Consider the following 13,806-nt stretch of genomic DNA (forward strand, 5'->3'; position numbering starts at 1 on the left):
AAAAAAAAAAAAAAAAAAGTGAACCACAGCAATCACATATACGTTGTAGGTTTCTGTATATAAAACCAAATCTAAAATGACAACGTAATAAATGAAGAAAACCTTTCCATTATTGATCATCTTCACATGCCATCTATTCGAGAAAACAGGAACCTCACTCACCTGCAAAGGATTCCAAGAAACAGGACATTTGGTTCATCTTAACCCTCTCTGCAGTCCTCTGACTGATGGGGAAACCGCCAGAAACTCAAACTAGCTAAGAAACGCACACCCTGGCTGGGCACGGTGGCTCACACCTGCAATCCCAGCACTTTGGGAGGCCAAGGTGGGAAGATGGCTTGAGCCCAGGAGTTTGCGACCAGCCTGGGCAACATGGCATAACCCCGTCTCTACTAAAAATACAAAAAAATTAGCCAGGCATGGTAGTGTGCCTGGCTAATTTTTTGTTTTTTCTTTTGAGACACCCACGTGGGAGTGCAGCGGTGCGATCATAGCTCACTGCAGCCTCCACCTCCTGGGCTCAGACAATCCTCCCACCCCAGCCTCCTAAGTAGCTGGCATGCCACCATACCTGCCTAATATTTTTGGGTTTTGTAGAGACAGGGTCTCACTATGTTTCCCTGGCTGGTTTTCAACTCCTGACTTCAAGTGATCCTCCTGCCTCAGCCTCCCAAAGAGCTGGGAATACAGGTGTGAGCCACCGTACCTTCCTTCTTAAGAGTGTTTTTTGAGATGGCAGTAAGACTTAGATCCTTGAAAGCTAAAACTCAAGGGCAATATTAAAATACACACAGGCTTCCCCCCTGCACTGGCATGATCCGGAAGCCTCCACACAGTCTGCTCGAGGGTGGGAAACTCAGGAGCTCTGGGTGCAGCCCTCGGGTCTCCCTGCAGCTCACGTCCTAGAAGCAGCCTCCCAGCAACCCCCCAGCAACCCCCCAGCAACTCCCCAGCAACCCCACAGCAAGTGGATGTGCCCGCCAAAGGGGCAAAGCAGAGCTAACTAAAGAAACAGCCTGTGCAGTTCCTTCGTTCTGCGGTGGGAGGGGACTGGCAACCTGCCCGCCCGCACAATGCTGTTCCTCGAGTGTGCAGGATGCGCGGTCTACACCAACAATACTGGCTGAACCATGGGAAATGGCCACCATGCAGGTCGCATGCTGCTGACTTCCCTCCCGCGTGGGAAAGGTCCACGCCACGTGAACACAGGGCCGGCGCATGGGCTCACCTCCTGCCTCCCGCCGGACATCCTGTGGTGGTCCGTCTGATTGCACTTGGTGGAGAACTCATCCTTCTTCACAATCTTCAGTGTTCGCAATGCGAGGAAAGAGAAGAGTGAGGAACAGAGTCGTCACAGCATCCCCCACGCCAGGCAGGTGGCCACAACTCCTCCTGCACCACACCCACCAAACCCCGCTGCAGGCACCCAAGATGCAACCAACGCGGTGCCAGCAGAGGGGACTGAGTCTCCCTGAGCAACGCTCCCGCAGAGCAGGCGGCAGTGGCGCCTCCCCCAGAGCAGGAGGCGGTGGCACATCTCAGAGAGGGCGTTTGCATTTCCCAGGGACACAGAGCAGCAAAAGGGCTGCGTCTCACACTCAGGGTGTGGCAGATGACACGCTGCGCTCACCATGGAGGCCACTGCCAGACCAGATCAGAGAACAGAGAGCGCACTTGATTCCACACTGATATTCTTGCAAACAGGAAAAAAAGAAACGGAGGAACTGAAATTGCAAAGAACCAGCGGCTCTAACTGAGGGCAGAATCAACAGAGGGGTCCAGCAAGTGACCGCTGCGGAGTCCACCGCGCCACGGAGGCGTGAACAAGAAAGCAGGGCAGGGCGGAGCTCCCTCCCACCCGCTGACCTGCTACAGGCCAGGTCTGCAGCTGAGAACAGCACAGTGGGCCTGGGTGGAGCCCACACAGCACAGCCCTGGGACAGTGAGGACCCAGCCCCGCACACACCTGGATGTGGCCGTGGTGGGGCCCTTTGTGGCCGTACATGCACTCCACTGTGGCGGCCTTCCTCTCCATCAGGTGGATCCTGAACAGAGGCTTGAATCTCATGGGGTCATCGACGTGGGGGTCATGGGGAGGCAGGTACATCCACCCGATGATGAACAAACCATCCACCTACAGGAGGAGATGGGCAAAGGTCCACAAGCGGCTCCCAGGCCAGAGTGAGAGCGGCCCTGCATGGCTCCCCGCACTGCAATCGCACAGAGAAGCTCCTGCCAGGCCAGCACATGGGACACGCGCGCCCACCCTCGAGGTGCCTCGAATCCAAGCCAGTGCCCAGCACTATCTTCCAGCTCTAAGATGGGGTGGACACCAGGAGGAGGCAGAATAATCCAGAAAGTGAGACCAGGTGAGGTGCCGACCGGACAGAGGGAACGGGGTGCATTTCCCAACAGGAAAGAGTGAACAACGGCAGTGCAAGGGCCTCGTTCACGTCCTGAGCTGAACAAACTGCCGCTCCAAGACGGCTTTGAGATGGTCCGGGAAGCGTGCCATGGCCTGGGCAACAGGCAACAGAAGGAACAATTGCCATTTTTGTCAGGTGTGGCAGTGACACGGAAATGCAGGAAACACCCCCTTTCTTAGAGTGCTGCATGGAGGGAGGGACAGCTGAAATGCCACGGGCCTGGGATTTGCTTCAAAACCAAAGTGCAGGGGAGGAGAGAGACGCCAGGACCTCGGGGCGGGGGAGCTCAGAAGCGGGAAGAGCCGAGGAGTGCACTGCCCATGTGTCCTCGCGTGTCTGGGCACTGACTGTGCAAACGCAGAGGTGGGTGTGCCCCAGCATGCTCTGGGTACAGCGGCCACATGCTTATAAGGAAGGACAGCCTAGCATCACCCTCTTCTGGGACAGCCAGGACCCATGAGACTTCTAGCTCCAGCGACCGAGGAAAGAATTCCATCATTTCTGGGGCGAATGAGCCTGGGTCAAGCATGAGCTGGTGCCGTTCTCTCACGGACTCCACTTTCCCCAATCATCCACTGCTTTTTGGGTTTTTTTTTTTACTCTATTACTCACTGCCAGTAAGAAAAACAATTACCACCCTTCCTCCACTAAAAGAAAGGAACGCAATCTGCCCACGCTGTGAGCTGCCGGGCTGGTCTCTCGGAGGAAACAGCCTAAAAGCAAGGCTGGACCACGCAACACCCAACACAAACGCAGAGCGGGTTTCTCCACGGCCGCTGCTCCTACCAGATGACAACGGAGAAGCTTGTGTGTCCCTGCCCCAAAACCCACCTGGGGGCAAAGCCCAGAGCCGCAGAGGAGCATCTGCCCGAGGACCATGCACGCCAGGCCCGGAAGAACCTACTCGGAGGCCACGGGGAGACAGACACACCCGCCCTGCCCTCGCTGGGCTCAGCCCTTGGTCCCGAGTACACAAAAGGGAGCCGGGCACAACCACAACACCAGCGCCGGGTTTTCAACACAGCAAGAGCGATGGCAATAGTGACACCTCAGGGGCCAGGCCCCTGCCCATAGCTCAACAAAGTCAGGGCGGGGTTTTCCGTTCAAGAGGCTCCAGCAGGAGGGCGCAGGGGGCGGGACGCAGGGTAGGAGGGAGACAGGGGAAGAGGGTGGGAGGGTGGACCGGAAGCCATGCAGACCCCACAGAGCACCACCTTCTCACTCCACAGGGACCCCTGCAAACACCAAGAAAAGTCGGACGACTTCACTGTGTTGAATGAGCAGCTACTTTTCAACATACATTGGCAGGTGACCGAGAAGCACAGAAACTAAAACTACGAGCAGACATCTGCTCCTGGCCCCGGCCCCAGAGCTCCCATCAAACCTGCCCTCCTGCCGAGACCAGCCATGAAGACTGAACACTGTCTCCTAATTCCAGGAGGAAGAAAACAAGAAAAAGAAAAAAGACTGAACACATCAGAGAGCAATGAAGGTAGCCCAGAGACAAGGACCCATGGCCCTGAAGAGAAGGGACAGGCTGAGGGGCAAGGGGCAGGGCCTTCTCCCCGCTTCCTGAGGCCACTGACCACTGGCTGGGGAGGAAGGCCCATGCCTGGCACCCACAGGCTGGAGAGGCACACACGGAGATCAGGGCCACAAAGGAGCCAGGACTACTGCAGCCAAACGCCAAAGATGGCAACTAGAGAACAGCCCCACGCTGCACACAGGCAGCTGCACAAGGCACCTGTGGAATCCTGAGTGAGGGGTGGGAGGTGGAGAAGGGAAGTAGAGTGACTGCTGAGAGGCAAAGGGGCCAAGCGAAGTATGACTCTCAAAGCCAGGAAGAGAAAAGGTGGAATCAGGCCCTGGGGAAGGAGTGCACGGAGGGCTTCCAGCTACGCCCTACAGAGGGCTGTGTCCTGGGAAGGAGTGACCCGGAACAAGAACGAGACGCCTCCCCAAGCCTGAGATGCACGCACACCCCGGGCCCGCGCAGAACAGGTGCTCTGACTCAGCTCTGCCTGCTGGCCGGGGCCAGGGACTCCTGGGGAGACCCGGCCACGGGACCCAGACAAGTGCCCAGGTGCATGGTGAGGGGTGGGGGGTAGCCAGCATGCCTGGAGATCAGGAGAAAAGGCAGGGGCTAGACTTGAAAGAAACTTTCACTACTATACCCAAAAAGATTAACAAAGAGAAGGAAAACTTCACCAGAAAATGAGAATTTAATAAAAAAGAAAGCCAGACTTCCATCTCCGGCCGTGACTGAGTACCCGGGACTAGACAGGCACTGCCATGGCAGACCCAACAAACAGGAAAGAAATGTCCTCACGGGTCCTCAGACCCCACAGCAGGCTGCCGGGAGAAGGGAAATGGAGGCGACTGCCACCAGCGTGGACTTCCGCCTGCAACATGCTAGCACCTTCCAGACCATGGTAGTCAGAAGGGGTCCACAGTAGAACCCAAGGAAACAGACGTCAGAGTGCAACATGGCTGGAACATGTGGGGCAAAGACCAAGAAAGGAAGCACCCGGCTGAGGGCGAGCTCCAGACCCTGCCAACATGTGCATGCTGGGCCTCGGCATCCAGGAAGCAAAGGCCCTCGTAAGCCACCCCCTCCGACCAGAGTCCAAGGACGGGCCACGAGGCCAAAGTGTTGCTCTAAGTGAATCTTTGCCCATTTGGAAAATAAAATTGGCCCCTGAAAAGTGACGGAGCAAGAAGTTTTCGGCAATTACCTCGAAGGCACATCTGGGCAGCTTGTTCCCAGGTAGAAGAGGCCCTCAAACTCCTCCACGTGAGGCACCACTCCTGCCCACGCACAGACCCCGTCACGAGGCTCCGGGACTTACCACCACGTTCAGCAGTCCTCCATACGGCCCGATATCTGGCTGCCACAATCCCAAAATGTGTCTGTATCGGTGAAGCACTACAGGAGGAAAGAAAGAGCAAGTCTTTGTGTTAGACCCACCGTGCCGCAGGGAGCCCGTGAACCCCGAGTGGGAGGAAGGAACCAAGAGGACTCACAAAAGGCTTGCAAGACAGCCCTCCAAACACATGCACACCAAGCCTCTAAAGATCTACCAGAATGAGGCCGGGCGCGCTGGCTCACGCCTGTCATCCCAGCACTTTGGGAGGCTGAGGCAGGCGGATCACGAGGTCAGGAGATCGAGACCATCCTGGCTAACACTGTGAAACCCCGTCTCTACTGAAAAATACAAAAAATTAGCCGGGCATGGTGGCAGGTGCCTGTATTCCCAGCTACTTGGGAGGCTGAGGCAGGAGAATCACATGAACCTGGGAGGCAGAGCTTGCAGTGAGCCGAGATCATGCCACTGCATACCAGCATGGGTGACAAGAGTGAGACTCAGTCTCAAAAAAAAAAAAAAAAATCTATCAGAATGAAACTACCCTCAGAAGGCCTAAGTCAAATGAGCCTCCCGTAAAGTGATGAGCCTCCCATCAGTGGGAGGAAATCAAGCAAGGCTGGGAACTCTCCCTTCTAGAAATAAGACTGAGGAAGTGCAAACAGAACTGGACTACACCTGCCAAATGCTGAGACGCTGGTAGCGCTACAAGGGATGTCCTAAGCAATCAGATCTTTAAAGCTATGTCAACAATGACAATGTCACACTCACCAAAGGCCCATAACGCAACTTCTCCGTCCTGTTCCTTGCCAGTCAATGGCCAGGTCAGGCTGAGCCATCTCACTTCCTGAGCAGCTCCAGGTCACCCTCAAAGCCGTCCCTGGACCCTGCCCTGGTCTTCACCCCATGGGGTATGGGCCACTGCACCAGCTGCCTCCCCTCCAAGCAGGCCTGAACCCCCAGCCCACCCACTGCCTCTCTCCATGGCTCCCTGGCCAGGCTCTAGGCCCTCAGCAATGTGACTGCCACCAGCCTTCCTGCCTCTCCACCCTACCTGCCCACTCTCCATCAGCCTCAGCCTCCCAGGTCAGCCCAGCCCAGCTCCTCTCCAGCCCCCGCACTGTATCTGCATTCATGAGCCACCCCTTGGCTGCTAAATGCCTGATGAAACCGGCCTCGCCTTCACCACGACCGTCAGTTCCCGTCATTCGGGAAGCCTTACCCGTCAAGAGAAAGCAGTGAGCGGGACGATGGGGGAGAATGTGGCACCCAGCAACTTTCCCTGACCAGGCCTGGGTCCCCTGATGGTAGGGCCTGGGGATAGCAGCTGATCTGGGGGATGGTCCGAGGGAGAAGGGGTGACCAGATAGAAAGTACAGACCTGGCAGGAGGAGTCAACACAAAGGGTGCTTTGCTGACACCTCCCCATCATGGTCACCAAACGGCAGAGGCAGCCGGCCAGGGCTGTTATAGCCTCACCCATCTGGGTCACTGGAAGAACAGGGCCCCTAACGGTGGGACAGAAAGTGCTGGGAGCCATCATATGAGGGCTGCCTATAAGCGGGGGGCTTGCATTTATCCGGGACACCCACGAGAGCAGCAGGCAAGACCAGTGCAGGGTGGAGGAGCACGCATGGCACCTGTGTACCTGGAAAGCTCCCGCAAACCCTGGGTCCCGCAGAATGACTGAGCTCTCAGCAAGGCGGGTAATGAGGGAGTGCACAGGAATCCAGCAGAAGCATCGCTCACTCAGTGGGAGGAGCAGCAGACCAGGCCTCAGCAGCAGGAGGCCGGAATTCCACTCACAGCTTTACAAGACTTCAGTAAAGGCAGACACAGGAAACATTCGTACATGGGGAGAAAACACTATGAAGACAAAAACTCCCCCAGCTAATCATCAATAATGTCATCCCAACCTACATCCACACTCCGCTAATCATCAATGTCATCCCAACTCAAATCCACACCCAGTTAATCATCAATAATGTCATCCCAACTCATATCCACCCAGCTAATCTTCAATGTCATCCCAACTCAAATCCATACCCCGATAATCTTCAATGGAACCCCAACTCAAATCCACACCCCAATAATCAATGTAACCCCAACTCAAATCCACACCCAACTAATCATCAATAATGTCATCCCAACTCAAATCCACAGGTTTTAAAAAATAATTTAACAAAATGATTCCAAAGTCCGTATGAAGAGGTGAGAGCAGCCAGTGATACTCCAAATTTTAATAGACAAGTGCCATGAAAACGAACGAACAGAATGAGATATGAAGAAAATAAAATATAATCCCCAGGAAGCCCCAGTGGCAGCTGACCCAAGCGTGGAAGTCAGGGATTATGGAGCAGGTTGGGACAGAGGACAAAATGTCATGGGCCTGCAGATTAAAATTTTAGCTGGAGGCTGGGCACGGTGGCTCATGCCTATGATCCCAGCACTCTGAGAGGCCAAGGCAGGCAGATCACCAGGAGTTCGAGACCAGCCTGGCCAACATGGTGAAACCCTATCTCTACTAAAAGTACAAAAAATTAGCCAGGCGTAGTGGCAGGTGACTGTAATCCCAGCTACTGGGTGGCTGAGGCAGGAGATTCGCTTCAGCTGGGAGGCAGAGGCTGCAGTGAGCCGAGACCACGCCACTGCACTCCAGCCTGGGCAACAGAGCAAGACTCCATCTCGAAAAAAAAAAAAAAATCAACTGTATCAGCTATTTTTTAAAAATAAATTTCCATTAGCCCAGTGTGGTGGCATGCGCTGTGGTCCCAGCTACCCAGGAGGTTGAGGTGGGAAGATCACTTGAGCCCAGGAGGCAGAGGCTGTAGTGAGCTATGATCGTGCCACTGCACTCCAGCCTGGGCAACAGAGCAAGACCCTATCTCAAAGAAAAAAAAAAAATTCCCCTCTATTTCAAAAGCAGCACATACACAGTCACTGAAGACAATCTGGAAAAAGGAAACCTAAAGCTCACCAGTAATCCCATCACTCAGAAACCACATGCGCAGCCAACATGCTGACGAACATGGTTCACGTCTGCTGTCCTGCACCTGTATCTGCCTGAGTGAGCATGTAGGACTGAGCGAATGGGCAGGGTCTCAGGGCTCTGCAGGCAGTGGGGGCCATGGGGGTTTCTGAGCACTGGAGTGGCAAGACCACTCCAGACCACAGGGAGCAAGATGGAGCAGGGAGGGCAAGAAAGCCAGGACAGCAGCAAGGAGGTCGCCACCTGGATCTAGCGTACAGGGAATAAGAAACCTCTCGAGCCTTTGGAGAGGATGCTGGACTCCACCAACAGCCCCAGGGTTCAGCCCAGACCATCGTTTAGGAAGTTCCTGAATGAGCCTGGGCTCTGTGCAGGCCGCTGCCAGCCACCCCACACACAGACACCCCTTTCAGAACAATCCTCTGAGCCCATTTACAGGACACAGTCAAGCCGGTCTTGTCACTTTACGGTCACATGTAGATGGGTGTGTGATCAGGAACCATAAACACACATTGACCTTGACAATGAAATGCACACTGAAGCATTTAGGGGTAAAATGTACTGATGCCTGCAAGTGTGAAATGCATCAGAAAATAAGTCCACGGATGGCTGCAGGGATGGATAGCTGGGCGGCTGGGTGATAACGAAACAGGAGTTCACTGGACAATTCTTCCAACTTTTCTGTTTTCAAAATTTCATCATGAAATACTGGGGAAAAAAAACACTATTCAGCATGGCGCTCTCTCCTCCTCTCCCCTCCCCTCAGCTCCCGCTTTAACTGCTAGGAACACTGCCCAACGAGCCTGCCTCAGACGCCTGGCAATCCCAGAGTGGGAGTTCCCTGTTGTGCTGAAAAGCAGCATTTCTGAAATAAAAACCCAGCAGCCTCCCGAGACGCCAGTTCTAAAGGGACATCTTCCCTGGATCTTTAAGCTCTGCTTGTTGGTCAAAGCAGTGACACCTTCGCTGTACTTTGGAAGCAACGGCCTCTGCTGACCAGATGTCGGCCCCTTTAGTCTGCAACAGACACTGAAACCATCCCAAAAGGTGAGTCAGAGAAACAGCGTGGCCAGATGGGCTGCCAGCACGCAGACCCAGAGGGGACACAAACTTCTCGTGGAATCGCAAAGCCTGTGTCTGAGAACACACAGTTTAAAAAGGGTCCTTACGAAGCACGGCTATCGCACAAGCAAATGTATTCATTCAAGAGATGAATCCATGGATTTAAATAGGAATCTCCCATTCGAATGGTCAAGAGCACAGCTGGACACATACGAGCGTGAGCGTGATTGCTATACCCTAATGCCTCACCATTTTTATTATAAACATGTCATCTAGATGCATATCTTTCTAAATTCAAAGCACCCAGCCCTCCCTAAAGTGGGCTCGGGGTGGGAGGAAAAAGGAGCCAGGAACAATGTTCCCTGCACTTCAGTGCCCCACAAGGCTCCTGAGTGTCTCAGTTAAGGGCAGCAGATGGTCACACCTTCCCGCAAGCCCAGGCCACTCCAAGGGCTCACTTTTGGGCAGCTGCCACATTATCTTCCCATATGAAATAGTAAGGGACAGGGCCAGGCGCGGGGGCCCACGCCTGTAATCCCAGCACTTTAGGAGGCCGAGGCGGGTGGATCACCTGAGGTCAGCAGTTTAAGACTAGCCTGGCCAACATGACGAAACACCGTCTCTACTAAAAATAATTAGGCGCCGTGGCATACGCCTATAATCCCAGCTACTTGCAAGGCGTAGGCAGGAGAATCGCTCGAACCCAGGAGGTGGAGGTTGGAGTGAGTCAAGATCACACGACTGCACTCCACACTCCAGCCTGGACGATGGCGCGAGTTTCTGTCTCAGCAACAACAACAAAAAATACATATATATATATATATATCAGTTTCACACAGAGAGATGATCTTCCTTTGTTTGTACAGTGGCTCTCCACCCTGACTGCACGTCAGAATCACTAGGGACACGGGAAAACGTCAACGCCGGGCTCCACGGCAGCCAAGTCAATCAGCAAGGGGATGGGGGGTGGGGTGGGGGGCCTGTCAGGGTTTCTGAGAAGCTCCCAGGTGACTGTGATGTGTGGCCAGGCTGAGAAGCTCAGTGCAATGTAATCATTCCACAACATACACAGCTGTCAACACACCACACTGCCCTATAAAGACGTAATATATACAATTATCATCTGTCAGTTATAAAGAAAGAAATGCTTCTCCGACAACCTAGGAGGCTAAACAACTACACAGGAAAACCAACAACCTTACTTCTGCTTTGAACGTTACACAGTTTTTTCAGTACCCAAAATTAAGTAGATGATTTAAAAGATGAGAATGTGAATAAAGTCATCACCACCTCTTATTAAAAGTCATTTTAACATCTGGTAGAACATTACCAGATGCTGAGACCTTTAAGATTTTAACCCTTATTAAAAAGAAAATAACGTAACCAAAAAAAAAAATTGTTAATATCTGAGTAAAGGCTAAAACGAAAGAAAATAATCCAGGCCAGAAGTCCACAAACTTGAGAATCTGTAATCACAGACCCCCGAGGGCCTGTTCAGGCCCAGCCCGGAGGTGCAGACATGACAGGCGTGGGAGGAGGCCAGGGAAGCTGCGTCCAACAAGCTCCCAGAATACATGGAGGCTGCTGTCCAGGACCCACTCTGGGAGCACAGATCTGGCCTCCCAGGAGAGCCTGGAAAACGTCAGAATAATCTTTGGAGGTGAACGCATTCCTCTAATTCCAGGCACTGAAAGTAGGCATCTATCTGCTCTGGGAGCCGCGGCATAAATGCTCCCAAAATGAATTGAAAATGAAGCCAAATGGGAAAGGACCATGAAAGGTGGGGTTACACTTCCTCCTTCCAGCACCGGCCCAGGTGCCAGCACATCTGGGAGAGCCTGGGTTCTGGCGCACACCTGTCCTGACTCAGAGTCCCTGAACCTCGGCCCACATGCCACAGGTGGGCTCCACACCAGGAGACTGGTGGGATGGAGATTTTGTAGGTGGATGCCCCTAACTAAAGGTGTTGGCCTGTGTTGCCCAGGGGACTATGGAAGAAAACGGATTAACGTGAGCTATCTTTCCATCAGCTGAGGCGTGGCCAGGGCTGCTGCCTCCTGGAGGCTGCGGGGGTCCACTCCCCGCCTTGTCCTGCTCGGCTCCTGGGCCCTCCTCCACCTTCAGAGCCACATGCAGCCTCTCCTGCCTCTCACTCCTACTCCCACCCAGGGCCCCCCTTGTACAAAGACCCTGTGATGACACAAGGCCTGCCTAGGTGGTCCAGGACGCCCCCCTCGCCTCAGGACCCACACCTTTACCCACAGAGTCCCTGTTACCGTGGAGGCTGGGCTGAGTGGTCTCCCCCAAAATTCATGTCCCCTGGAATCCCAGAATGTGGCCCTCTGTGGAAGTAATCAAGATGTAATGCAGCCGTGAGCACGTTAGGGTAAAGGAATGCTGGCGCAGAAAGGGCCCGATCTACTGACAACTGGCCTTCCGAGAAGACAGAGACTCAGAGACGACGGAGGGGGCCATGTGGAGACAGAGGCAGGGGCTGCGGCGATGCGGCCAGAGCAGGAAGAGGCGACAAGTAGGCTCTGCAAGGGCCTTCGGAGGGAGCAGGGCCCCGGGACACCTTGTCTTGAACCTCTGGCCTCCGGCCTGTGAGAAAGTGGGTTTCTGTTGTTTTAGACCCCCCTTTGTGTTCATCTGCTCCAGCAGCCTTGGGAGACCCCCACACTGATTAGATGACAACTCCACAGGCTCTGAGGACCAGGATGCCGACATCTCTGCGGACCCTGCTGTGCTCCCACAGCAGGATTCTGTCTCGTGTGCGCCTACTCCGCGTTCAGCTCCAGTTTCAGCGGAATGGATGTTTGTAAGGAATTCCACCACATTTCTAAGCAAGGCACTCCATATTTCTAAGAGACATCATTGCTAATATCTGAGTAAAGGCTAAAATGAATCAGTGTTTTAGCCCAGGCGCAGTGGCTCACGCCTGTAATCTCAACACTTTGGGAAGCTGAAGCGGGATAATCGCTTGAGACCAGGAGTTCCAGACTGGCCTGGGCAACACAGGGAGACCTCGTTTCTACAAAAAAATAGAAAACTTAGCCAGGCATGGTGGCACACACCTGTAATTCCAGCTACCTAGGAGCTGGGGTTGATCATCTGAGCCCAGGGAGATGAAGGCTGCAGTGAGCCATGACTGCGCCACTGTACTCCAGCCTGGGCAACAGAGCAAGATCCTGTCTCCAAAAAAAACCCAAAAATGCACTTTGACCGGCTTCACCAACGTGCAGAGAAGCAGATGTATCAGAACTGCTGTCAGGACAACAGGCTTTCCCTTAACACTCCCAACACCTTACAAATGCTCGTTATCCAGAGTGCCAGGCAACCTCATGCACTCAAGGAAAAAGGAAGAGAAAAGATACCCCAAAAGTAGTGACTCTGAGGTCACTAAACTACTCCAGAGACCAGGCACGCTGGCTCACGCCTGTAATTCCAGCACTTTGGGTGGCCGAAGTGGATGGATCACCTGAGGTCGGGAGTTTGAGACCAGCCTGGCCAACCTGGTGAAACCCCTTCTCTACTAAAAATACAAAAAGTAGCCAGGCGTGGTGGCTCATACCTGTAATCCCAGCTACTCGGGAGGCTGAGGCAGGAGAGTCGCTTGAACCCGGGAGGCGGAAGTTGCAATGAGCAGAGATCGCGCCACTGCACTCCAGCCTGGGTGACAAAGATACTCCATCTCAAAAAAATAAAAATAAAAAAATCTACTACTCGACATTAGGATCCCAGCTTCTGCTGCATGGGTTTGTTCCAGGACAGTCCTACACTCAGGGATGTCAGCTCGGCCAGGCGTGGTGGCTCACACCTGTAATCCCAACACTTTGGGAGGCCAAAGCAGAACGACTGCTTGAAGCCAGGAGTTTGAGACCACCCTGGGCAATAAAGTGACACCCCCATCTCTACCATAAAATAAAACAAGATGCTGGACCCACAGCGCAAAGTCCAGAGGACCTCAACACGAACAGTTAACGGCCCACATGCATGATGGAAACACAAGCCACGCGCGGCCCCAAAATACTCAGAAGCCCATCAGGGCAGACTATTCCAAAAGGTGTGCTGCTGTGAGAACAAATGCTGAGCTGCTCTCCATTCAGACACGCTGAGGGCACCTGAATACTGAAAACATGGACACATCACAGGCGTCAGGCTGAGGCTGCTGAAACTGGCTTGCTTTTTTCACACATCAGAACTTTTTCTTCCTGATATTCTAGTAGGTCATGGAGCTAAGAGACCAGTCACCATTTAAGTATGTCCGAAGAGAAATGCAACCCATGTTGAACTGCTGCTTTTCATTGTTATTTTCCAAATTTTTGAAGTTTTCTACAATGACTTTGTGTTTTTATAACTACACTCAAACTTCAGCAGGAACAACAGTATGTCAATCAAAACCCGCCTATGATAAAGCCGCCCACTTGAAGCAACTGGTGCCACATCACAACATGAGGCTGCCCAG

The 13,806-nt window shown here is 53.5% G+C and overlaps 1 protein-coding gene across 1 annotated transcript in view; it reads right to left on the reverse strand.

The window, feature by feature from the left end:
• The window catches only part of FBXO31 (F-box protein 31), a 72,041-nt gene that overhangs the window by 14,767 nt on the left and 43,468 nt on the right, over window positions 1–13,806 (reverse strand). Inside the window, exons 3-5 of the mRNA XM_011971685.1 lie at window positions 5,276–5,352; window positions 1,967–2,134; window positions 1,229–1,303 (exon numbers count right to left, since the gene is read on the reverse strand). Coding sequence (XP_011827075.1) covers window positions 1,229–1,303; window positions 1,967–2,134; window positions 5,276–5,352 — 320 coding nt within the window. The remainder of the gene's footprint in view (window positions 1–1,228; window positions 1,304–1,966; window positions 2,135–5,275; window positions 5,353–13,806) is intronic.

The sequence above is a fragment of the Mandrillus leucophaeus genome, unplaced genomic scaffold (assembly GCF_000951045.1).
Source record: "Mandrillus leucophaeus isolate KB7577 unplaced genomic scaffold, Mleu.le_1.0 Scaffold10, whole genome shotgun sequence".
NCBI lineage: Eukaryota > Metazoa > Chordata > Mammalia > Primates > Cercopithecidae > Mandrillus > Mandrillus leucophaeus.